The sequence below is a fragment of the Hyaena hyaena genome, unplaced genomic scaffold (assembly GCF_003009895.1).
Source record: "Hyaena hyaena isolate Hyena2069 unplaced genomic scaffold, ASM300989v1 scaffold_114, whole genome shotgun sequence".
NCBI lineage: Eukaryota > Metazoa > Chordata > Mammalia > Carnivora > Hyaenidae > Hyaena > Hyaena hyaena.
Genome location: NW_024080746.1, coordinates 1,234,229 through 1,257,090, shown reverse-complemented (window position 1 = coordinate 1,257,090; position 22,862 = coordinate 1,234,229). Strand labels below are relative to the sequence as shown.

The following is a 22,862-nucleotide window of genomic DNA, read 5'->3' as shown; positions in this document are numbered from 1 at the left end:
GCAAGGGCAACCAGTGTGAGTTTACTACCTTGCTTTCCCCCACAACAGCAAGTGCATGAATTCATCTTGCACTGAAGTGGTTGTGCTCTTCTCCTAGACAAAAGGGATAAAATAATGACGTGTATTTTGAAAATTATAAGCATATGTATGATTCAGAACTAAAATTAACAGGAGCAAGACTCCCTTCCTTTTCCTTAACCTTCCTTCAAATCCATATTTAAACTGATTACGTGAACTATCAGTTACTGGAAAGCAGCCGGTCAGCTCTTCCACCACCATTGGCCCTTACTCCCCTGTGCCCACCCCTCCACTCCACACCCCGTCCCCACCTACACTGCACCAGTGGGAGGAGAGCCTGTCCTCTGGGGAAACAGTGTGAGGTTAGACCAAACCATCTGTGATCCTGACCTCTGCCTCTTCCAAATCAGACCAGTTTCCCCTGACATCTCATAAAGTAGAAGAGGACACCGTGCATTCTTTCACTCCTTCCAAGGAAAATGCCATGAACGTTACCTGCACAAACTTGGTGAGACGAGAATCCATCTGCATCAGTATTTCTTCCCACGCTTCACACATACATGTTAGTGACAAATTTATATACTATTAACAAGAAGAAAAAAAATGTTAAAATGGTAAAAAAAAATGTAAATCAATGTGCTAATACATGCCTTTTACTCTCAACTATCTCAAAGAAATCCAGAATTTACTTTCAATCATTTTTAACTCAGCCTGAGAAAGAGAAGACCACAGCTAATATTTAATAATCACTTACCCATCAAACACTTTGAAATTAAAGTTTTATCTGGTAAAACAGACATCCTCCAGCTTTTTATGTATGTTTCATTTACACTAACTGTCAATATGCTGGTTTAGTCAGCTATACAATTTTCAAACAGAATCCTTAAACAGACACTGATCTCCAGAAATCTTTGACATCCAGTCAGTCAGTGACTGTGTCAGACTGAAAAAGAAAAGACACAATTGTTGTAGCTCCTCTATACAGACGCGGAGTCCATTTCTAGCCACCTGGGCTGACCTCATGCCTTGCTGTGACCAACAAACAGCAAAAGGGACACTGAGTCCAGGGCCTCAAAAGGTTTCGCACATGTCCACTTGCACTCGACACCCCTGCTGAGGCCACCACATCACGGATGAGCCTGGGTGAGCCTGCTGGAGATGATGAATGAGGAGCCATCATGACTAAGGGACACTGAGACCAGCCAGCTGACCGCTGATGCACGACCAGGCCCCGCTGAGATGAGCGTCCTGGTCCGGGTCCACAGAACTCTGGCTGAGCCCAGCCCTGACTGCTAACTAAGACACTGACCTACAGTATCACAAGCTAATTTGGGGTGGGTTTATTAGCATAAAAAGAAAATTGATAGGATGGCTGTTCTCCATAATGCTTTATTTGCAATAAAGCTTTTAAAATTCCAAAATGTTATTTCACTTACAGGAATGTTTTTAAAAAATTTAAACTACTATTTCTTTTTCTTCTGGAGCAAAAGAGATGGGTGGGAAGAGATTTTTCAATTAAATCCCTTTTTCTTGCTTTAAGGGATATTATTAGATTATCAAACAGACATGTTTATACCACAGAGAGTTAGCTTTACAAAATAAAATCTGTGTTTTATAGACTATTAAAAACTTACAGTAAATATTCACATAAAATGAGATATAAATAAATACCTGTAAAAGAGCTGAAATGTGAGTAAACTTTCTAGCCATCCGAGTTACTTCAGGTAAGAAGGAGTACAACAGGTTGGTTTCAAGCTGTAAAGTCAAAATAAAGTAAGTTATAATCACACACACTCTTTTTAAAGATAAAAAAAAAAAAAAGTCCCTCCCAGCTCAAAAAAAAAAATCTTACAGTTTAGAAGAGTCGAGGTCTAACTTATCAGAAAGACGATGACCAAATTCTGCTCCCTGGGAGCCTAGGACTTTGGAGACTAACAGAACAGAACTGTAGGATTTTCTAATCTGCCATGTTTACCCGACCACAGATTACCCTCTCTAGGTTAACAATCCCCTCTCCATAGCCAAATAAAGATAATAATCTATTTCATAACACTATTCTGAGAAATTAAAAAAAAAAAGATTACAAATACATGTAAAAAGTTTTTTAAAAACTATATATTACTGACAAACACATAGTAACTATCTATTACAATGGTACAAGAATGATCTCTCAATAAAGCTGTTTTTTAAAAGAATATCCATCATAAACTTCAAAGAAATAGTATATCATCTTACTATAGCATGAACTGCAATCCTAGAAGTCATATTTTCCCAGAACTTTAAGAGGAAGAGCAAATGTGAACAACTATTCCGGAGCCTCAGGGAGTCAAGAGTTCCCTGATGCTCTGATAGAACAACAAATACCGGAAAGCATCATACACAGTGCATTCTGCATCATTCTGACCTACATCTGTTTGAGAATTCATGCATCCTTGGCTAAGTAGCTGGGTTATTTGGTATAAATATCTAGGGAAGGGGCGTCTGGCTGGCTCAGTTGATGAAACGTGCAACTATTGATCTCAGGATTGTGAGTTCGAGCCTCACGTTGGGTGTAGAGATTACTTAAAAAAAAAATCTAGGGAAGATTTTCTTAAAGCCACGGCCACCATCTAAATACTCTATAGGAGCCCAACACAGCTCCCACAACCTACAATACAAGCAGCATACAACAACACACAGAAGGTTTTTGCCAACATTAAGTGATCATCTTACACAAGAGAAAATGTGTTGGTTAAGAGCACCAACTCTGGAGCCAGACTGCCCAGTGTCACTTCCTAAATGCACGACACCGAGCAAGTTCTGCCATTTTTCTGTGCGCTCATTTTCTTATCTATAATATGCGGATAATAATCGGACCCACCTATTAAGTTGCGGTGAGGATTCAAAAGGACCACAATGAATCACTCAGTACTTGGCACATATTAAACACTTAATAAATACTAGCTATTATTATTATTATTAGGATCAGAGCCCTAAGAACACACTCGGTACAAAGATGAACTGGTTTAGCAACCAATTAATATGGTCATTAATAAACCATCAAAACACTGTTTTTATGAAAACTACACTGGGCCACAGGAGTAATAGTGTTCACTAGAATAAGATTTTAAATATGAGACTCAGAAGCTCCAAGTTGTTGTGGTTTTTTTCCTTTGTTTTAATAACCATTAGAACTCGAAGATGAGGATAATAAAAACCTGTCAAAATCTTAAAAATCTCTACTCTGTGCTGCTACCGGGCTTCCATACTCACCTGGAAGTAGGAAACCTCTGAAGCACCACCTGCAGAAACCTCTGTGACCACGGAGAGTGATTTCAAATCACTGGATAAACATAATGCGAGACAAGTACCGACGATCTGGAAAACAGTCAAATACCCCGCGCTACTTAGGATTAGCGCTACACTGCGTCTGCTTACAATATAGGGAACAAAAATTCACAGATCTCTGAAAAGTAGAAACACACATGCCTGGCTCCTTCCACACATGTGGGAGACGAAGGTATTTGTCTGCCTCGTCCACAAGGAGACACACGTGCACACACCCCTCCATCAAGGGCCCAAATCAAGTGCTGGAGAGCCAACAATATTTTCTATCCCTCTCAGGAATGGCGAGAGCAGGACGGAAAAGCTACGGAGAAGACCACGGCAGACCCATTATAAGCAGAAGATGGCTTCTGTGACGTCCTCACACCCTGATCACAAAGTGTAGCTCCCCCAGACTACAGGCTACAAAAACATACAATCATCATCAAGTGTGTCTGTCCTCCAGATCTTTTTGTTATGAAAAACTTGACTAATTCCACTAATAGTCCCTGATCTTCATAGATACCATATCAATATTTATCTTAGTAAGAAAATTATCCTCTTAATATTTAAAAATGAAGAATGCCAATAATTGAAACTGAGGAAAAAAAAAGATAGTGTCTCATTCTTTTTCCATAAATCAGGTGGCTGGTGTATTCTAGGTGGTATATTCTGAGAAATAAAAGATATAGAAAATTTTAAAGGAAAACTTACCCCTGTGACTCGAGCAATCTTGAACATTCCATAGGCATAGAGCTCAATAAATCCAGAGCTTCCTCCGAGGACAAGAATATTCAGCCTAATTAAAAGTAATGCAACAAGCTGAGGACAACAGAGAAGACCGTGTTCTTAAACGGAGACAGAAATTGTTCTTGCTCTCAAATAACGTGCAAAGTGAGGCTCCCCCAAGGGAGAACTGAAACACCAAATTCACCAATACTCGATATTCAATCACAGTGGGCTACTCCTTTTCTCAAAGGAACATAAATTTGTTCTAGCCTAAAAACATCAGTTTACAGTAAAATAAGGATACGGTATTTTCGCAATCACTATATTTATATACTCTCAATCACAACACAATCCTTGCTCATACAAAGTGCTATCAGTTGTATCATGTATCATGGCTCTGATGCTACATGTATATTAAAAGGGCTTAAAAAATTTGGAATATTTAAACTTAAATTTTAGAAACTCTAGTACCTTCTAACCTCCTTTACTTATTAGAATAAAGAAAGGTACATTACAGCATTATTACACTTGACACAATCAAAAACCGTACACAAACAAGTCAACAATAACTAATGTCTGTGTATTGTTCAGAGGTTTGTCAGCAATGAAATACCATGACAAATAAAGGAACTGTCCTTGAAACCCTAAATTCTGCTTCAGGTAGCAACTTAAAGAAATTAGACTTGTCATTTAAGATATTTGCAAGACTTACCTGACGTCTCCCAAAAGCTTAATAATTTCATCAGAATTTTCTTCACTAAAATATAAAAATAAATTAGGTTACTTTTCAAGTATATCTTTCAACGAATAAAAGATTATCATACTGAAAACAAAAAAGGCATCGCTTACCTAAATATTTTTGAGGTGTTGCTATAACTAGAGAAAAACAGAGATTGGTTTAAAAAATAATAGAAATATATTTTTTAAAACACATAAGAAAATTATCACAGTATTAAAAGTAAAGGAAAGAGAAATCTGCAATGAAATTAAACTCTGATACTTACTTTTTTGGCAGTGTAGGTAGTTTAGGTAAGAGAAGATTTGATTCATCTTCAGCATTATAAAAAGATGTTAGAACACTGAAAAGAAAAGCAAAAAGGCATTACAAAAATACCAAAGATTCTACTTGTTTATTAAAAAATGCTATTTTTATATATATATATATATAAAACCGAGTATTTCTTTTAAAAATAGCATTTTTACTATTTAATAAAGTAAACAGTATGTCACACATATTTTACTACTGTAAAATAGTCATTATGGCAATCACAAACAAGAAACAGAAAAATAGAAAATTGTTAATTTACAAGAGGCTTTATTTCTGCCAAAAAAAAAAATAATCCAGCCACTTTATACTTAGAAAATTAATAAACAATTTTCTCTGTGTATTCTTAACTCTCACCTAAGAACACTGAACAGATGAGTACCAAGAATAATTTTAGAGAACACTGCAGTTATTGTATCATTTTAACTGTGGGTTCAATGGCTTACATACATTTGGGGAATTGACAACCTGGCAGGTATATAAAATGACATCATGTATTCTGAAATGACTTGGGTTGAGAGTAACTTGTTCTGTGAGTGTTCAGCAAGATGAGCAAACATTTCTAATAAATTTTAACCTGATAAACGAGAGAAGTCTTGCAATATGAGCAGTACCTGATGCCAAATGTTGCATGATCACAACTGAGCCAATGATTCTTGAAATTCACTTTGATATATGAGTGCTTTAGATTACAAGCAGGTTTCCAGAATGACTTATGCTTGCAAACCAAGGTTTTACTATTATTTATCTGCTTTTTTCAATTCTACCTCCATATATGGTTGGTAATAAATGAGTGAAAAGGTGAAAAAGTGGTGGCTTGGCAAACATTTTTTTCCCACTTTCACTCAAACTAGGCATCTTTTGAGACCCTGGAATCTCCACATTATATTTCTAAATTATTGGTAGGAAGTATGTTAGAGATACACTTAGCAGGTACCTAGAATGTCACAGAAATGACACAGTATACTCTGCTCCTCTAAGCATCTATACAGTCACCTGACCATTTGCTTACCCTGCATTATTTAATGATGGGTAGCAAATATCTAGATTTGCTATATTCACTGTTTTATCTATGGTGAATTTCAAATGCCAGGCTAGATCCTTGTTATCCAATTCTTCACAGACTCGCCCTTGGTTAATCTGATAATAACTTAAAATTTAAGGAAAAGCTATTGAAAACAAAATTACTGTATTTCCTCAAAAAAAACCCCAACACCTTTTATTTTCAGTATTAGCAAAACCCACTTATCCTTTACACCATCTTTACTGCAGGCCTGGTATATTACTTGATTGTAGATTAAGACAAAAAGTTATTTTCATGAAGCTAGGAAACTATCAGGACCATGGATACAGAAAGAACTCATTTAGCATCGGAACAGGGTGCTCGATATAGCACTTTGGTACTCAGGACATTTACTAAGATGCAAAAGAACCAAGCTCTGCTGGAAATAGATGGTGAAAAGAAAAATAAAACCTCCATTTGCTAATTAGTAATTTTATTTTCTATTACTTGAAAGTATAAATCACTGGTATAAACTACTAAAAATAAAAAAGCAAAGAAAAATCTTAGCCATTCAGGTACTATTGCTCCAATAAAGAAAACATTTATTTTTAGAAGAAAAAAAATCTAACAAAGCATTAAAAAAGGTCATCTTGACAAACTTAAAGCCCAAAGTTAAATGCAATGTGTCCATGGTCAACACTCAGACACCCTTAAGTCTCCATGTGAAAAACCAGAAGCTGTGTGACTGCCTTGCTGTCACTATGGGGGTTCTCTGCGTGTGACCCCACCTGCTTTCTGCAGTCACTTCCATCCAATGCATACAAGAAACCGGAGCCTCCACGGAAAAAGAGTGCAAGCTTTCAGGTTTTTCTACGTCACACAGAACAATTTTCTTGGTGTCAGCAAGAGCAAAGGCCAAAACTGAAACAAGAAGAAACAATCAAGATAAATTACAGCAAGATTCGAGAAAACTAAAAGGCTATTTCACTTCATGCCCAGTTTTATTATTTTAAAGGCATCATAATCATAGAAATTATTTAACCTAAAAATCCTTCCTCTAATATTTTAAAAACTGAAGGATATCTTTGCACGGAGTTTTGCTGTTATCTAAGCTTATCTGCAAAGGCTCAAACTTTCATGAGCAACCTACTACTTTCTCATGTGCTGCACTTACCCTCTTACACCTCAAAGCCTCTGAACTGGAACGCTGTTACCAAGCAGAGATACAGAACAGGTCTTAACAATAAACAGGATATACAATAAACAATAAACAGGATAAACAATAGCAGATCGCCAAGATCTGCTGGTCTTGGAAACACTAAAATATAAGAGGCGATTACATCTGCTTGGTTCTTAGGTTTTGTATTTCCCTTTTGTTTCTAACCCTTCCTGAGAAACAAGGCCATCAAATACTGAGGAGTCTTCTTCCTTTCACTGTGGCTGAATTATCTTGTACAATTGCTCCACATAAGTCACTGATATCTTCCTAACAAACCCAATTTAGGAATTTCTATGTAGAGGGCTGTGAGTTTCGCCATATACCAAGACCTGCAATTTTGCTGGATGTGAGGCAATCCAGGTTCCTTTTCTTCAAAACAATTTAAAGCAACCTTGAAATAATCATTACTTAACAAAACTTTTAACTGTCCAAAACCACAAGGTATATCTTTAATGATTAAAAAATCTATATGTAGTTGTAGATATATAGATATATATATATGTGTATTACACATACACACATATATGTAATACACATATAGAGAGATAGATATAGATATATACATGTCAACATACAGTGACTTTCATGATTTGTGTTTGAGATTCTGGTGTTTTTGGATGAAGAATACAAGGTCTCTAGATGTTACTTACAAAGCCCTCTAATTCTACACATACTTTAAAAAAAAAAAAGCTAAAATAAGAGCTGAATAAATTGAGTACAGCTAGAAACAGCTGGGGCTGTTTTTTGCATACTCATTTATATTTACTAGGAAAAAAAGTGAGCAATGTGGAGTACATATCATTTTACAAAAACAATTCAGCTTTTCTTCTTAAAGCATCAATGGTAACAGATGAACTTGAAGCCATATAATTTACAGCATCTTACTGTATTGACTGTATCTGCCCAACAGCTCAAATATCTACTGTCATTGTAAAACAACACACGGAAGGAGAGAGTTCCTTTGTGTTGCCAAAGCCACAACAAGCTACAAAATAAAGGGCAACAGGAGAAGGATCATACAGAAATGGAAGGCAGGAGTCAGAGCTGAGAGTCCTTCAGGTGAGGCAAGCATTCGTGAAGAGAGAATATTTATGAGCCACACACTTAATGCTAACATTCATTTTTGGGAGAAAAGGCCACAGTGGCACTGAATGGACTAGTGAATGGTGGATGAAGCTTGGGCCATCAGTGCAGGACAAGACAGCATAAGGAATAAAACCTAAGTATTTTGTATATTCCATCAGATTTCATTTTAGGAGTTATCTTTACCAAGAAGTCAGATTTCATTTTAGAAAGAGTTCTGCCAAGAAACAACATAGTAAAATTAACCTCAGTTCTATGAAAGCACTTTAAAGCATTCCAAAAAACAAAGTTTCCAAACTGATACTTAGTATACAAAAAGAATATAACAATAAATTTTTTCTGGAAATAAGCTTTCTTTACAAAACACTTTTTGTGAATAGTAATGTAATTTTAAATAAGCCCATCATTACGTTTGCCATCTGGTCTCCAAGCCAGACAGGTCACTTCCTTTCCTGTATTTTCATTTGGTGGAAAGCTCCAAACTCGATGAAAGCTTGCAAGTCGATGAAGTAAAACCTAAGACAAAGCAGATACAATGGCAAAAAATAAAAACTCCATTTCCAAAGATGAAATAAACCTAGATCCCTCCTATAAATTCTTTAAACATAATCTCAAGTAGGGGAACCTAGGTGGCTCAGTCAGTTAAGCATCCGACTTTGGCTCAGGTCATGATCTCGTGGTTCCTGGGGCTCCCTGCCCACTTTGGATCCTTTGTCTCCCCCTCTCTCTGCCCCTCCCCCACGAGCATGGGCACATACACACACATACACTCTCTCTCTCAAAAATAAACATTTAAAAAAACAATCTCAAGCATAATATTTAGCTATCAGAAGAAATTAGAAGAATTTAAAAGGGTCTAAATGTACCTAAGATATATTCAAAAAGACGGGTGAAACAAGATCCAATTTGATCCCGTACTCTACACATTTTCCTATCTTCTAGGTCAACAAGAGACTTACCTTTTCAAAAGGAATGAGGTTGTCCAAGATGATGATGAAAAAAAAAAGAAATAACATAAGCAGGACTAGAAAGGTAGCTGTCATATGGTCAAATAACACTAAACTTGGAATCAGACACCTCGGGATCAAATTTCAGCTGTGTCACGTACTGGCCATAGAGCTTGGATGGGTCACTTAGTCATTCTAAACTTCCACTTCCACTTGGGTAAATTCCCACCATGGAGGGTCAAGATGGAGCACCAGAGCTCCTACTGATTCAAAAATAACGCTGCCCCCACTCCATCCTCTATCCGAGCATTGAAAAAAAAGGAAGGAAAGGCCTCAGAACTGCGAGTGCTCCCGCAGCCCCTCCCACACCGTCTCAGCCCCCCTCTCCCTGCCCTGTCTCATATTCACTCCCGGCACAGGGGCCCCACAGGGAAGCCAGGCCTCCCAAGGAACCCTTCATCCCCTAAACTCCATGCTCTTTTGGGAGCCATCCCTGATACTCCCTACTTCTGAAACGCTTCCTCTGTGCCCTCTGGAGTTCACAGTCAGCTATCCTTTAGATCTCCACATCTTCATTCTCTTCTCTGAAACGAGCTTCTCACCCAAGGACACTGCTTCCCTGCAGGATTCTCCGGTGACAGCCGTTCTGTACCCTGTGTTCCCCATATCACCTGGCCAGCAGATGAAGCAGGTTTCCTCCCTGTTGCCCGATGCCATTTCTGGATGACTTTTCTTCTCTAAAATACTCTTTGAACAGACGCAGTCACATCATGCCACCTACTACCACGCTTAACTACAGTCATCTAAAGAGCCCGAGGCCATTCTCCTCATTCTTGGAAGATCTGGACTCCTCCCTGCCTCATTCATGCTTCCTAACACTGTTCCTCATCATTCACAGGGATTTCAAGAGCTATGATGTCCTAGCTTTTCAGTTCTCAACTGCCTTTCTTCTAATGATGGCATTTTCAACTCACCTCAGTCACTCCCAGGGTCATGCCCTTGACCTTTGTCATTACAGCTACAAGTGCTGCCACAGTGTTCCAAACCTCCCACTTTCCATCATTGCTTCTACTCTTCCGGCTCATCCCTACTAATAACCAACTGCAATTCCTCCACCAAGTATGAACCAAGTCATACAACCCACTGAGTCCACCTACTCACCATCCCTCACTCACACACACCACTTCCACACTTAATCATGTTAGAATCCAAGGTGCGTCATTACAATCGCTCCTCTTCCATGTAACTTTAACTCTCTTGCATCCCTCTTGCTAGGTCACACTTGGAAAAATACCCTGGTTAAACCCAATGATGCCTGTGCCCACACAGTCCCACAGAATAGCAGAAACAACCGTGCTCACAAGGTTCCCTCTCAAACTACAAGACCACTAACTCCCTGTGGCTCTTAACACCAACCAGCAATCTTACTAAATTCCCCTAGTCCACTTGCCTTGCCAGCCTTTCATATGCCTTTCTCCCCCAACTCCAAAATTCTCTTCTCCATCCTCACTCCTATACAGCACTCTTTCTTCTTCACTGAGAACAGCGACACAAGTGTCCACGCACACCTAGTGGGACTCAGGCCCCATTCTCTCCCCTCACTCCTACACTAGGAGCTGTGGCTGCACTATCTGCACTCCTGTCTAGAGCACGAGGATTTCCGAGGCACAGTGGCAAAGGAAAGAGACCAGAAGATTTCACAAGAGGGCCTTGAGAAAGGAGACACGGGTACCTGGGGAGAAGTTATTAGGAGTCACTATAGTGATGCAGCTTTGCAGGCTAAGTGTTCCTTACCACCTAGTTTCCAAGTGTGTATGCACACAGCACAACTCTCTCCTGGCCAGGGAACTATCAGGAAACCTGCCCAAAGGCCAAAGGAGGAAAGATGCACAGCTGAAGGTTTCCTTACAAAATGGCTGCCAGGTAATTAAAAACTCTCGGGAGAAAGGTAGATACAGCGGGTTTAGACCTGATAAACTCTAACGTGCTACGAACGAGAAATGCCAACTTGAGGACACACAGGGACAGTCCACTCTCTTGCTCAACTTAAAGGTATTTTTAACAGGAGGTAGCCATCCAGACCAGAGTACAGAGCCTGGACAACAGATTCTAGATTTTTAAACACCACCTCTGTGGCAGCTACATGCATGCACATTTGCAGCTACAGAATGACAGTTACTCTTCTGTTGTTACAAAACCCTATGCAAATTTAGGGCAAGGTCTGTGGATCTACTATGTCTAGTTCATGAGTGATGCGTTACAGGTTTTTAAAAAAGCCCATTTAACAAATAAATGACTCAAAGAGACTCGGGAATGCAGGACTGTGTGACTGTGCTGTGTGAAAACTGTTGTTTTTGCCATGGAATACGGAAAACGGGCACATCAATTATCTTTCCCTTACACGGGCCCTTATACTTTCACTTAAGGTTTACAGCTGCTTGGAAAGGGCGTGGTACACGGGCGGCCCAGCAAGTCCACAGAACGGGAAACTGAGGCTGGTGCAGTCTGCAAGGCGCTCGCTGTCGGGTCGGGCTCACTCACCTCGCCCGCCGTGTTGGCCAAAGCGATGAGATCCCGCTTGGGTGACCAGACCAGGAAAATGATCTCCTGCGGCAGCTGCTTCTCTCCCACCACCCGGAAGGATGGGAAACAGGTCGGAAAGCGCAACATGGGGGCGGCCCCGCAGTGACACCCCAGTCGGAGGCCAACAGGGGCCTCCCGCAGCTGCCCTGCCCTCGGCTCTCCCCGGAGAGCTCCCACCCCGGCAGTACGTGCGCGACACCCCCACTCAGCGGCCCACGGGGACCGGGCGCCTTCTCCCTCCCGCCACCTTCCGCGCGCCCGCCCCTGCGCGCCGCCCCGCCGCCGCGCGCTCGGGGCACTTCCGGCGCCCGGACTTCCTCGCGAGAGGACCAGGCGGCGCGGGCGGAGGGCGCGCGGGCGCGCCCCCGAGGCCGCACGCCTGCTCGTAGGTGAGGCGTGGTCACACGTGTGTGCGCGCGCCGCCGGTCCGGTCCGTTTGCCCTGAAGTTCGCTGCTCGGCGTCGATGCGCGGGCAAGGAATTGGGAGTGAGGCCTCAGAAACTGCGGGCATAAGAAAAGGAACGCAAACTTTTGGTCGTGATCGGCTGGAGCCTCCCTTGACAGTCTCTAAACGGGTAGTTCCCAGTCTCAGAATCACCAGGAGAGATTTTTTTTTAACCCCGCCCCTGCAGCACCCCAGACCAATTAATTAAAAGAGAATTGATACGGGGCGCCTGGGTCGCTCAGTAGGTGAAGCGTCCGACTTCAGCTCAGTTCATGATCTCAATTTGTGAATTCCAGCCCCGCGTGGGGCTCTGTGCTGACAGCTCAGAGCGTCGAGCCTGCTTTGGATTCTGTGTCTCCCCATCTCTCTGTCCCTCCACTGCTCATGCTGTTTTTCAATAGTAAATATTTTTAAAAATTTTTAAAAAGTACCGATACGAAATGCGACCTAGTATTTATTAAAATTGGTGATCACAATCTGCAGCTAAGGTGGAAGGGCCCTGCTCCAAAACCTCTGAGTAAGTGAATATCCTGATAACCCCATTAAGCGTCAACAATTTATTGGTAGTAGTAGCCCCACCCTAATAAATGAGGGCTGTGGCCTCAGAGCCGAGGATCTACTAGGAGAAAGAATCTGGGCTACACAAACGCACGGCACACGGGCTCTTCCCTAAAAGGCTTAACGGGTCAGCTTGGCCAACATGTAAGATGCCACTTTGCGCAGGACACATTTAAAGATCAGCATGTTCAAAAAGTTCACAGAAGTTAGGACCCTGGTGAAGAGAATGTGACCAGATCATCCTGTGATTCTTGAACTTAAAATCTGGTAGAAAACCATCTACCTTTCACTTGCTCATAGGAGAGAGACGCGGTAGAATCTTCAACTTTAATAAGCCTTATCTTCTTGCCGCCTATCTGGATATAGCCCCTGGGAAGCAACAGAGGTAGACTAACAGAGGTAGTTCACTCAGCAACACGGATTCGAGGCACTATTTTGTGGCACTGTTCTTAACTGGCATCTGATGCTTACCCTGCCCCCTCCCAGAGGTAGGCTTTTTCCCTGGCCTTTGCTGCGAACAGTTTAGCATGACCCCCAAATTCTTCTAGAGATGCCGTTTCTAAGGTGAGAATGGACTTGCCTTTGTTATTCATGAAATGCATTTTCAGGTGTTAATGCTCTGGGTGGCAGTGATGGATAATCTGGAGGCTGGCGGGGGGTGGGGGTGGGGGGGGACGATGCAATATCTATCCACTTAACATTCTTAAAATTGAATGCTCATTTTATTAAAGTTGAAGTTATCCTGATTGTGACCCCTCCTACGACACACGAAAAGGACTGTGAATGGAGTAGACACTCAGTGCTAGCAGCCCAAGGAGGGTGGCTACCTGCACACTGTGAAGCATTCAGAGAATTTCCCAGAAGGTATTACAGCACAGGAAACAGTATAGGTGTGGAGTTCCAGATGTGGCCAGGAAACCACAAACGATTTTATGTGGCCATAGCATGTCATGTGCACTGGTGGGAGTGCGGGGCACTGGACATCAAAGTAGCCACAGGACGAAGTAGCCACTACCACAGTATTTCCAGCCTTTTTCTCACTGCCCCATCAAGGATATTTGGGGCCCATCCACCCCTTTTCTTTGCCTTCCCCATTCTCTAAGGAAAACACTACTTTGGCAACTTGATTTGCTTGTGCTTCTGCAGCACAGAATCAACAGTAAAAGGGAAGAATGCCCAGGTGCTTTTTAAGGAGATAGAAATGTATGGGGTGGGATGGGGGAAGTGTGTGTGTGAGAGAGAGAGACAGAGAGACAGAGAGAGACAGAGAGAAATGGAAGAGAAAATGCTCTAAGAATTTCCATGCTCTGTACATCCTCTTCCTAGTGCTTATGGGGGAAAAATCTAAGAATTAAGTTTTTTGTTGTTGTTTTAATGTTTTATTTATTTCTGAGAGAGAGCGAGCGAGCGAGCAGGGGAGGGTCAGAGAGAGAGGGAGACACAGAATCTGAAGCAGGGTCCAGGCTGAGCTAGCTGTCAGCACAGAGCCCAATATGGGGCTAGAACCCACCACAGACCGTGAGATCAAGACCTGAGCCGAAGTCGGATGCCCAACCGACTGAGCCATCCAGGCGCCCAGAACTAGGTTTTTTGAGTTAACATTTTGGTAGCTAGTCTGTTTATTTGACCACTGCACCCCTTTGGTTTGCTTATGCTGATGACATCTTTCCACATGTTATAATGGTATAGGGTTGAATTTTGAAGGGCCAGGCAGCTGCCAAAAGATTTGGAGGGGGACATATTGTTGACAGCATCATATTGGTACACTGGTTACTCAACACCTTAATTCTTGTGACAGGGTGATGATGAGTTAGAAAAGAAGGACCGGAGGTGTAAAGATGGCAGGAAGACTAGGTATTGGGGTTGGGGGAGGTGCAATTCCAGAGCATTTCTGAAGTAGAATAAGAACTGATTAGTGATCAGATTGAGGGAATGAAAGTGAGGGATTAGTCAAGGCTAAGGTTGGGATATTTGGACATGCAGACTCAGGGATAGAGAAACGGCCATTACTGGATTAGGGCAGAGGTAATGAGAGAAGTATGAAGGGGAAGGCAGGGCAAGCAGACCAGTGCAAAGCACTCGAATGAAGACTATGTTCAGGTGTTGGTCCAGCGGGAAAATCTCTGCCATGGCCAATAGGAAGCTGGAACGGCAGGTTGAAGGGGAAAAGTCAGGGCCTGAGCAAATATGTCGGAATCACTGTACAGAGGAACAGAAGACAGAAATATGTGGAATGTGACTAAACTAGGCCATGTGAGTGACTGTTATTTTGAGAGGTCTATTTTGAAGCCATAAAATAGGTGAAACATATAAAGTAAGAAATTGACTGAATTTACTGGAAAGATAAATGTGTAGGATTGGCGTTAGTCTCTCTCTGTCCTCCATGGTTCCGTTTATTAGGCTACAAAAAACAGTGACTCAAAGTAGCATAAGTAATAACTAGAAAGTATTGGCCCATGTAAATTACAAGACCAGAAGTAGGGCCAGCTTCAGGGCAGGCTAGATCCAGCAACTTAGTGTCTCGGGGAAAAGCTTAGGGTGTACATCATCATTAGGCTGGGTCCCTCTATGGTCACTGGAAAGCCACCAACAGCAATCTACATGCTTCTGCATTCCGAGACTGAAGTCCTGAGCTTTGCTGTGGATAGACCAACCCCATCACAGGAGTATTTGAAATCACTCTCAGATAAGGGGTATGGAATATGCCCAAGAAAAAGTCTTCCCGAAGAGCTGGAGAGGATGTCAGTCTCTTGCTCCCAAACCCTGCGGCAGGCACACAATGAGGAGGCTGGGAAAGATGCCGCCAAAATGATCAACAACACGTCAATATGACAATCAAGCACAAATATGCAAAGGGTAGTTTTAAGTATGAAAGGCATTTGGGAGATGGTCCATCCTGGCAGAGGGAGTCTGCATTGTATCAATTATTTGTGGCGTCTTACTTGTCTCGATGAAAGAAATTCAGATGCCACCTCGTGATTCCCATCTGGAGAAAGAAGTATGTATGGGTATGCATAGGAATTTATCCTAAGACAAGAGATTTGGTCATTAAATATGTTTATCATAGGGTTATTTACAAGAGTGAAAAAATATAAACAACTCTGATGTCCAACCATAAGAGACTGATTTTAAAAAATACACTATATCCATACTGAAGAATAATAGTATTGTTGTAAATATAAACTGATGTTCAGATGTTTATGACAAAGAGGATTACAAAAATAGTGTGTATTCCCAACTCCCATTTTCGTGGGGGAAACTTTAGTCTGTCTGTGTAGCTATTTATACAAAAATCTATCTTTGGAAGAACAGACACAGACGTCGTGGCAGTAGTTGTCTCTGGGTGGCAGGATTGGAGATGCTTCTTTTCAATTTCTTGGATTTACCTGGCTCATGTATTAGCTGTAAAGCTAACAGGCAAGCCCTTTGTCTCTTTTTGTCTTCGTGAAGCATATAAAATGTTGTCTGATTTCCCTGGCTTCCCCTACTCCTCACCCCTACAGTCACAGGCGAAGAAACTGGTCCGTCTTCTCAGGCTTAGTCTTCTTAGAGCCCACCAGATGTGATGCTTCTAGTCTGCAGTGCTATGAAGCGGCTAAAGCGTGTGAGAATCTTGTTACTGTCGCGAACGGGATGAAACTCCCCCCGCGGAGCTCCGAGATCTGCTTGCTCACTTTGGGTGCTTTCCCCCCTCAGTCGTGCTGAGTGAACATTTATACTGAGTCACCTGAAATCAAATTGTAGAGATCTTATCTTCAGTTTATTGCAATGACCTTCTTAGCTGACCCTTGAGTAACTGATCCCATGTCCTAATGTTCCAATCAGAATTGCATCAAATAGGTGAAATTGGATTTTCTTTGCATTTTGTGCAAGCTTTCCTTACCTAGGCAGCTCTAGGCGTATTAGTGTCTTGCTCAAGTAGCTCAGTTAGGGTTCTGAGGCACCAAGCAGTAAGTGTATTACATGGCATTTCCAGTCGCTCAATCCGTATTCATGAGCAGCTACCACTTGGTGGGGGAGGAAATGTGTAGCCTGGCTGCTCGCTTCCCAGGGGTGTGGGGAGGCTTTGTCACACGTGCAGCAGCTGGTTGTCTCTGACATCGCTGGGTGTGGGGCACAGCGCTGGGATGGAGCCAGTGAATGCACACCGTGGTGTCCGCAGGCCACTGCCACCAGCAAAGCTTCTAATCTGTTCCGGGGAAGTTAAGTCCAAAAAAGTTGATCTAATGCAGGGCACAATTTAAAACAAGTAGAAATGAAATGACACATAAACATGCACATTTTTATTTCACTGGCAAGAGATGCACTATTCCACTGGAGGCACCAGCATGGACGCCGTGAAAAGGAGGTAGCATCGGACCAGGACCTTTTGTGGGCTATGATTTTATATTTGAAAGCTAGTCAAACTTTTCATAGACGCCTCTTATTCTATAGATCACTTTGAAGGAGCCAGATACCAACTTAAGTGTTTTCCTTAAAATAACCTTGAAAGCTGAATTATTCTATATGTAAAGTCTTCTAGATAACACTGGCAGTCTTGCTCACATAGCACAGCCCAGCCTGAAACATCCATCTAAACCCTCAGTATTAGGACAGTCTTCCCACTGACTCTCAATACTTCCCAATATTGTTTTGGTGTGTTTTCCTTGAGTCCTTATAAGAGAGAGAGAAGACCAAGCCCTCTCCAGATCTTACGCCTACCGTTAGGGACTGAATCACACCTTCTAAATCCGTATGTTGAAGCCCTAAATTCTAATACTTCAGAATGGGACTATATTTGGAGATAGGGTCTCATTAAGGTAAAATGAGACCACTAGAGTGAGCCCTAGTCCAATCTGACTCGTATCCTTATAAGAAGAGGAAATTTGGACACAAAAAGAAACCAGGGACTCACAGGCATGGAAGAAAGGCCGCGGGAGGATGCAGTGAGAAGGTAAGCTCGGGAGAGAGGCACCAGAAACCCAAACTTGCCAACACCTGGATCTTGGACTTCCAGCCTCCAGAACCGTGAGAAAATAAATTATTGGCATTTAAGCCACTCAGTCTATGATATTTTGTTATGGCAGCCTTAGCAAAGTAATGCACCTACCATATGAAAACTTCCAGAAAATTCCATACTTTCATCAAATTTTCTGAGCACCTACTGAAGATGGTATACAACGGGTATTGACATTAAGAAACCAAAATCTTTTGGGGAAATAGAGTCTGCAAATATCATCGCAGAATATTACATGCAAAGTGCCCCAGATGTGGCCGCAGAACTCCAAGTGCTCACACAGGAAGGCTGGTGGGGGCTCCCTGAGCACTTCCCGGGACACAGTGGGGCTTGGGCCAGGGCCTGAAGGCTCCGTAAGAGTTTCACAGATGGTCCTATGGAGGGAAATAGTCCCACCAGAGCAAAGGGAATGAGATGAAAACAGTGAGGCAGATTGGAGAAATAAATTAGTCTAAATATCAAACTCAATATAAGAAAAAACCCTGAAATCCGATCACTCAGAGCCTACGAAGTGACTCTGTATGTCATTAAATTTTGTAATAGAAGCAAGGAGTAGAATGAAATTTGGCTGTAATAATTTAAGAAAAACATCCTTTTAAAAAGCTTAGTTAAGTTTTATGTGTCAGATTTAGGGATTTTCCTCTATTGGTGATTTGGGTACGTATCTTAATGTTCAGATATGCAGATTTCTAATTAGAACAAATGACCTCATCTCCCATCACACTTTACCTCCCAGAGACATTTTTACATACTATTAGTTTATTCCCTAAGAAAAAAAAGAAGCGGTGAGTCCTTAAAATTAGTATTAATTGAACATAAGAACAGAATCACCGAATTCCTTATTTTTAACTTCCTACGAAGTTAAAGTTTTAAAGTACAATTCCTGATTATAAGTAATACTCGATTTCCTCAATTCTAAGACATGCTTTTTCCTCACATTTCAATACTTCTGAAACAGGATATGCCTAAAATTTAACATGCATAATTAATAAGCTATGGGGTTTCTCCCCCTGAAAAGCTACAATCACATCAATAGTGCATTTTACAATTGATGGTACCTTAAAACTCAGGAAATGGGGTGATGACAATAACCAACGGCCAGCACGACCTGGTTCTTCAGGAATCATGGTCCTTCAGGTCCCTCCCTGTGTTTCCGAGATTTCCAGAGATTTTACCACGGTATCCGGGGCCACTGTGAACGTCCAGCAATGTTCACGCCCATGGCAGAATCAGAAAGGGGAGCACTCAGAGCGCTTCGGCAAAAGGTTCGTATCTCACCCGGTCACCTCTAAATCCACCCCTCTGATGACCGTAGCAACCCATGTGAAAAAGGGGACAAGGGAGGTCTGGGGGCTGAGCTCATCTTTTGATGTGACCAGGTATATACCCCCACCCATGGATCAGGGCCCACGCCTGTGCCCTCCAGGTCATGCATCAAGCGGCCCTAACATAAAGCCCTGAAGGAACTGTCACGCCACGTGGGGTGTAGTCCTTGTACCTTCACTCACAGGGCTCTAGCTAAGCCCAGGCACTCACGCCTCCAAACTTGCTCTAAAGCATCTGTTTGGGAACCAGAGAAAAGTCATTATGCAAATGAAAGCCATTCAAAACTATTCCATTTAAGGAGATCCTGTCAGATACCTAGAGAGAAACAGGAAGAGGAACTGTTTGTTCTCAGAGTTCAAACCCAGTCCCTTCCCTGCTGATACTGGGCCACCGGATGATTACCATGAGGGCTGCGTACTCACCCACCTGCACTTGTTAACATTTCTCACCAACAGAACGAGAGCCAGACACGTGTGCCTCATTTAACATAATCACGGAAAACAGCCCGTGGTATAACTATTATTCTATAATATAGTAATTATATAATAATGATGAAGAAACCAGCTACAAGTGAATGACCTGGCCAAGGACACACAGTCAGGAAGTGTTTGTCAGAACTAGAATGAGAGGTTTTAATCCCCAAACTATCTTGCCTTCTGCTCCTACTTTTACAAAGAAATAAAATTACTCGGTAACCTGGGTGGCTCAGTCAGTTAAGCATCTGACTTCTGCTCAGGTCATGATCTCACAGTCCATGAGTTCAAGCCCCCACATCGAGCTCTGTGCTCACAGCTTGGATCCTGGAGCCTGCTTTAGATTCTCTGTCTCCTTCTCTCTCTGTCCCTCCCCCACTCACGCAAACACATTCTGTCTCTCAAAAATGAATAAATGTTTTTTAAAAATTAAAAAAAAAATAAGATTATTGCCTGGGTTAAAAGACACTGAGATGACAGAGCAAGTCATAATTCTAAATGCCTCATTCATTCCACAACATTCAAGTGATTCTATACCATCAAAGAACACTGTAAAAAGTACTTGAAAAACCCATATTTAATCATAAAACCATAATTAAACTCTTTATAGCTTTAGACTACCTTCATCAAAATTCTTTCCATTATCTTCAGTTTTTGTCCAAAAATAACTGTTCACTGTACTCTTCTTTGCAAGTGGGGTTTAAACCATCATACCATATTTTGATGTTTGACTTAACAACATTTCTGTGTCTAATTTAACACACTCATGTTCACTGTAAACAAGACCTCAAGTCTCTTTCATTCCTCTCCTGACACTTTTTGCAAAAGAATGTTATATGCCCATTTGGGCCTTCAAAAGAGGCCCAAATAATATGACTGGGAAAGATTTAAAGCGTGAAAAAAGGCGCACAGAGAGGTCTGGTAAACCAGCTAAGGAAGGAACAACTTCCCAGGTCTCCAGAGAGGCCGCTGAGGGGCCCAAAACCCAGCAAATACCACCTGCCTATGTTTTGACTTAGAAGGGTGCATACCTCTGAAAGCGACAGAATTTAAGTCCGGTGTGGCACTTTCAGAAAATGGCATCAAAGGTTGGACTATAAATCTTTCTTATTCTCAAGTCACTGGACATTTAAGAGCAGAGATATTGATGGGCTCTTTCTCTCCTTTTCTTCCTCCTTGTAACAGATGTGTGATTCATGGATTGTTCTTTAGTGGCCTCCATTTTCATCTTATTACTTTTTCTTTGCTTCTGCTTTCTGACAGCTCTGAAAAAGAATGTGCTGAATTACTTAGTGGAATAAGCATAATGATTTATGTAATTATGCTGGGATTTAATTAACCAGCTGACCAAATAAGAAAACAGAAGGAAAAGAATTTCCTGTATCCTAAGCATAAATCCTCGGAACCCTAACCATAACAAGGATGGAGTCTGAGGCCTGACGAAGCTATACGCTGGAGGGAAGAAATTTCTTTGACAGACTAACAATCTATTCGGGACAAGCACACCACAGAGGTAAATAGCCAAGCCGGGAAAAGCCATCGCTGTGCTGAACCATCTGGTGGCCTCTAGCCAGCATGTGGCCTGCGAGCACTTGAAATGTGGTGAGGGCGAGTTCAATGTGCTCCCAGTGTCAAGGGCACACAGGATGTTGAAGAAAGAATGCAAACTATTTTGTCAATTATTCTTTAAATTTTAAAAACACTAAAGCCAATGAGTTAGGAGGGTTTTGTTTTGTTTTTGCTGTTGGTTTGGTTTGGGCACATCTGTACTGCTCAACTCAGCACTTCAATCTCCAAATCCTTGAATTAAAAAGGACTGACAGAGCTGGCACTTAGCAGCGGTGAAGAAATGAAATAGCACAACGGAAAAACTGACAGCACTTTCAGAGGCCCATCTTATAGGCCCGACAGCTAGTTTTCCCTTCCACAGTGGGTGTACAGCCTGGATAAGTGCCAAACAGGATGTCCATAGTCTTCTTGAAACACTAGCTTCGAAACCAACGAGATGGAACCCACTCCCTAAAAACACTAAACCACAGCAGGACAAAACATCCTTAGCTTCTGGTGCTTTCTGAACTAAGTTACAGACAATCCGTAGATAAGAAAGATGACCGGTCTGTTCGTTCTCTCTCTCCAAAGCAGCAGAACCATGCCATTTATCATATCACGAACTAAGGAGAGTGCTGAGGCTGCCAGCACCCGCAACCCTGGAAACCCCCAAGGCTGCGCGGCAGCGTCGGTCAGGAGATGCATTTCTCCTAAACCACAAGTCCGAGGGAAAAGCTTCTTCCTGATCTTCCCAGGACCTAAACCTAGGAGAGAAGCTCCATAGACAATATAGAATTCCTCAGTGGAGCGGAGCACCTGGGTGGCTCAGTCGGTTAAGCATCCAACTACAGCTCAGGTCATGATCTCATGAGCTCATGAGCTGACAGCCCAGAGCCTGGAGCCTCCTTCCAATGCTGTGTCTCCCCCTCTCTCTCTGCCCTTCTCCCATTCGTGATCTCTCTCAAAAATAAATAAAGTGGGGCGCCTGGGTGGCTTAGTTGGTTCAGCGTCCAACTTTGGCTTAGGTCATGATCTCGCGGTTCGTGGGTTCCAGCCCCGCGTCGGGCTCTGTGCTGACTGCCAGCACAGATCCTGGAGCCTGTTTCAGAGTCTGTATCTCCCTCTCTCTCTGACCCTCCCCTGCTCATGGTGTCTCTCTCTCTCTCCTAGAAATAAATAAAAATATTTAAAATAAATAAATAAAGCATTAAAAAGTTAAAAAAAAAAATAAAAGGAAAGAATCCTTCAGTGGAGCAAACCTGAGCCTCACTTTTTGTCCACACAACACCTCTATTAAGTGATGGAAATGAGCGGGCATGATCTTTGACTCCGAGGATCTGGGAGACTGAGACAAGGCTGATGTCACCTTTCATTTTCCTTCCCCAGATTGTTTTTAGGGGAAGAAACTATGAAATCATCCAATGAAGAAGTGGCAGAACCAGTTTGATTCTAGAACCTGTGTTTCTTAATTACCTTTATACTATATATCATAGTGATATATAGTATATATAGTGATACTATTATTCAGACGTAAAATGCTATGCACAGAGTAAGCACTAAACAAATATTAGCTCTTATTAGTAGCA

At 42.0% G+C, this 22,862-nt stretch overlaps 2 protein-coding genes across 5 annotated transcripts in view; both read right to left on the bottom strand.

Moving 5' to 3' along the window:
• The window catches only part of ANAPC4 (anaphase promoting complex subunit 4), a 31,980-nt gene extending 19,821 nt beyond the window's left edge, over window positions 1-12,159 (bottom strand). Inside the window, exons 1-11 of one of the 2 annotated variants that reach the window (XM_039236665.1) lie at window positions 11,889-12,159; window positions 8,811-8,916; window positions 6,887-7,019; window positions 5,055-5,129; window positions 4,900-4,926; window positions 4,763-4,807; window positions 4,036-4,120; window positions 3,271-3,375; window positions 1,690-1,773; window positions 514-600; window positions 29-93 (exon numbers count right to left, since the gene is read on the bottom strand). In XM_039236665.1, coding sequence (XP_039092596.1) covers window positions 29-93; window positions 514-600; window positions 1,690-1,773; window positions 3,271-3,375; window positions 4,036-4,120; window positions 4,763-4,807; window positions 4,900-4,926; window positions 5,055-5,129; window positions 6,887-7,019; window positions 8,811-8,916; window positions 11,889-12,017 — 941 coding nt within the window. In that variant the 5' untranslated portion in view covers window positions 12,018-12,159. The remainder of the gene's footprint in view (window positions 1-28; window positions 94-513; window positions 601-1,689; window positions 1,774-3,270; window positions 3,376-4,035; window positions 4,121-4,762; window positions 4,808-4,899; window positions 4,927-5,054; window positions 5,130-6,886; window positions 7,020-8,810; window positions 8,917-11,888) is intronic. The other variant, XM_039236664.1, reaches the window with a different exon arrangement.
• A 3,982-nt stretch (window positions 12,160-16,141) lies between these two features.
• Window positions 16,142-22,862, bottom strand: part of ZCCHC4 (zinc finger CCHC-type containing 4) — a 54,313-nt gene continuing 47,592 nt past the window's right edge. Inside the window, exons 13-15 of one of the 3 annotated variants that reach the window (XR_005529178.1) lie at window positions 20,760-20,993; window positions 16,817-17,156; window positions 16,142-16,660 (exon numbers count right to left, since the gene is read on the bottom strand). Coding sequence is in view for 1 of the 3 variants with exons in the window: in XM_039236673.1 (XP_039092604.1) it covers window positions 20,858-20,993 (136 nt within the window). In the remaining 2 variants the exon portion in view is untranslated. Of the gene's footprint in view, window positions 17,157-20,287; window positions 20,994-22,862 lie in introns of those variants that run through there. The other 2 variants (XR_005529177.1, XM_039236673.1) reach the window with 2 other exon arrangements.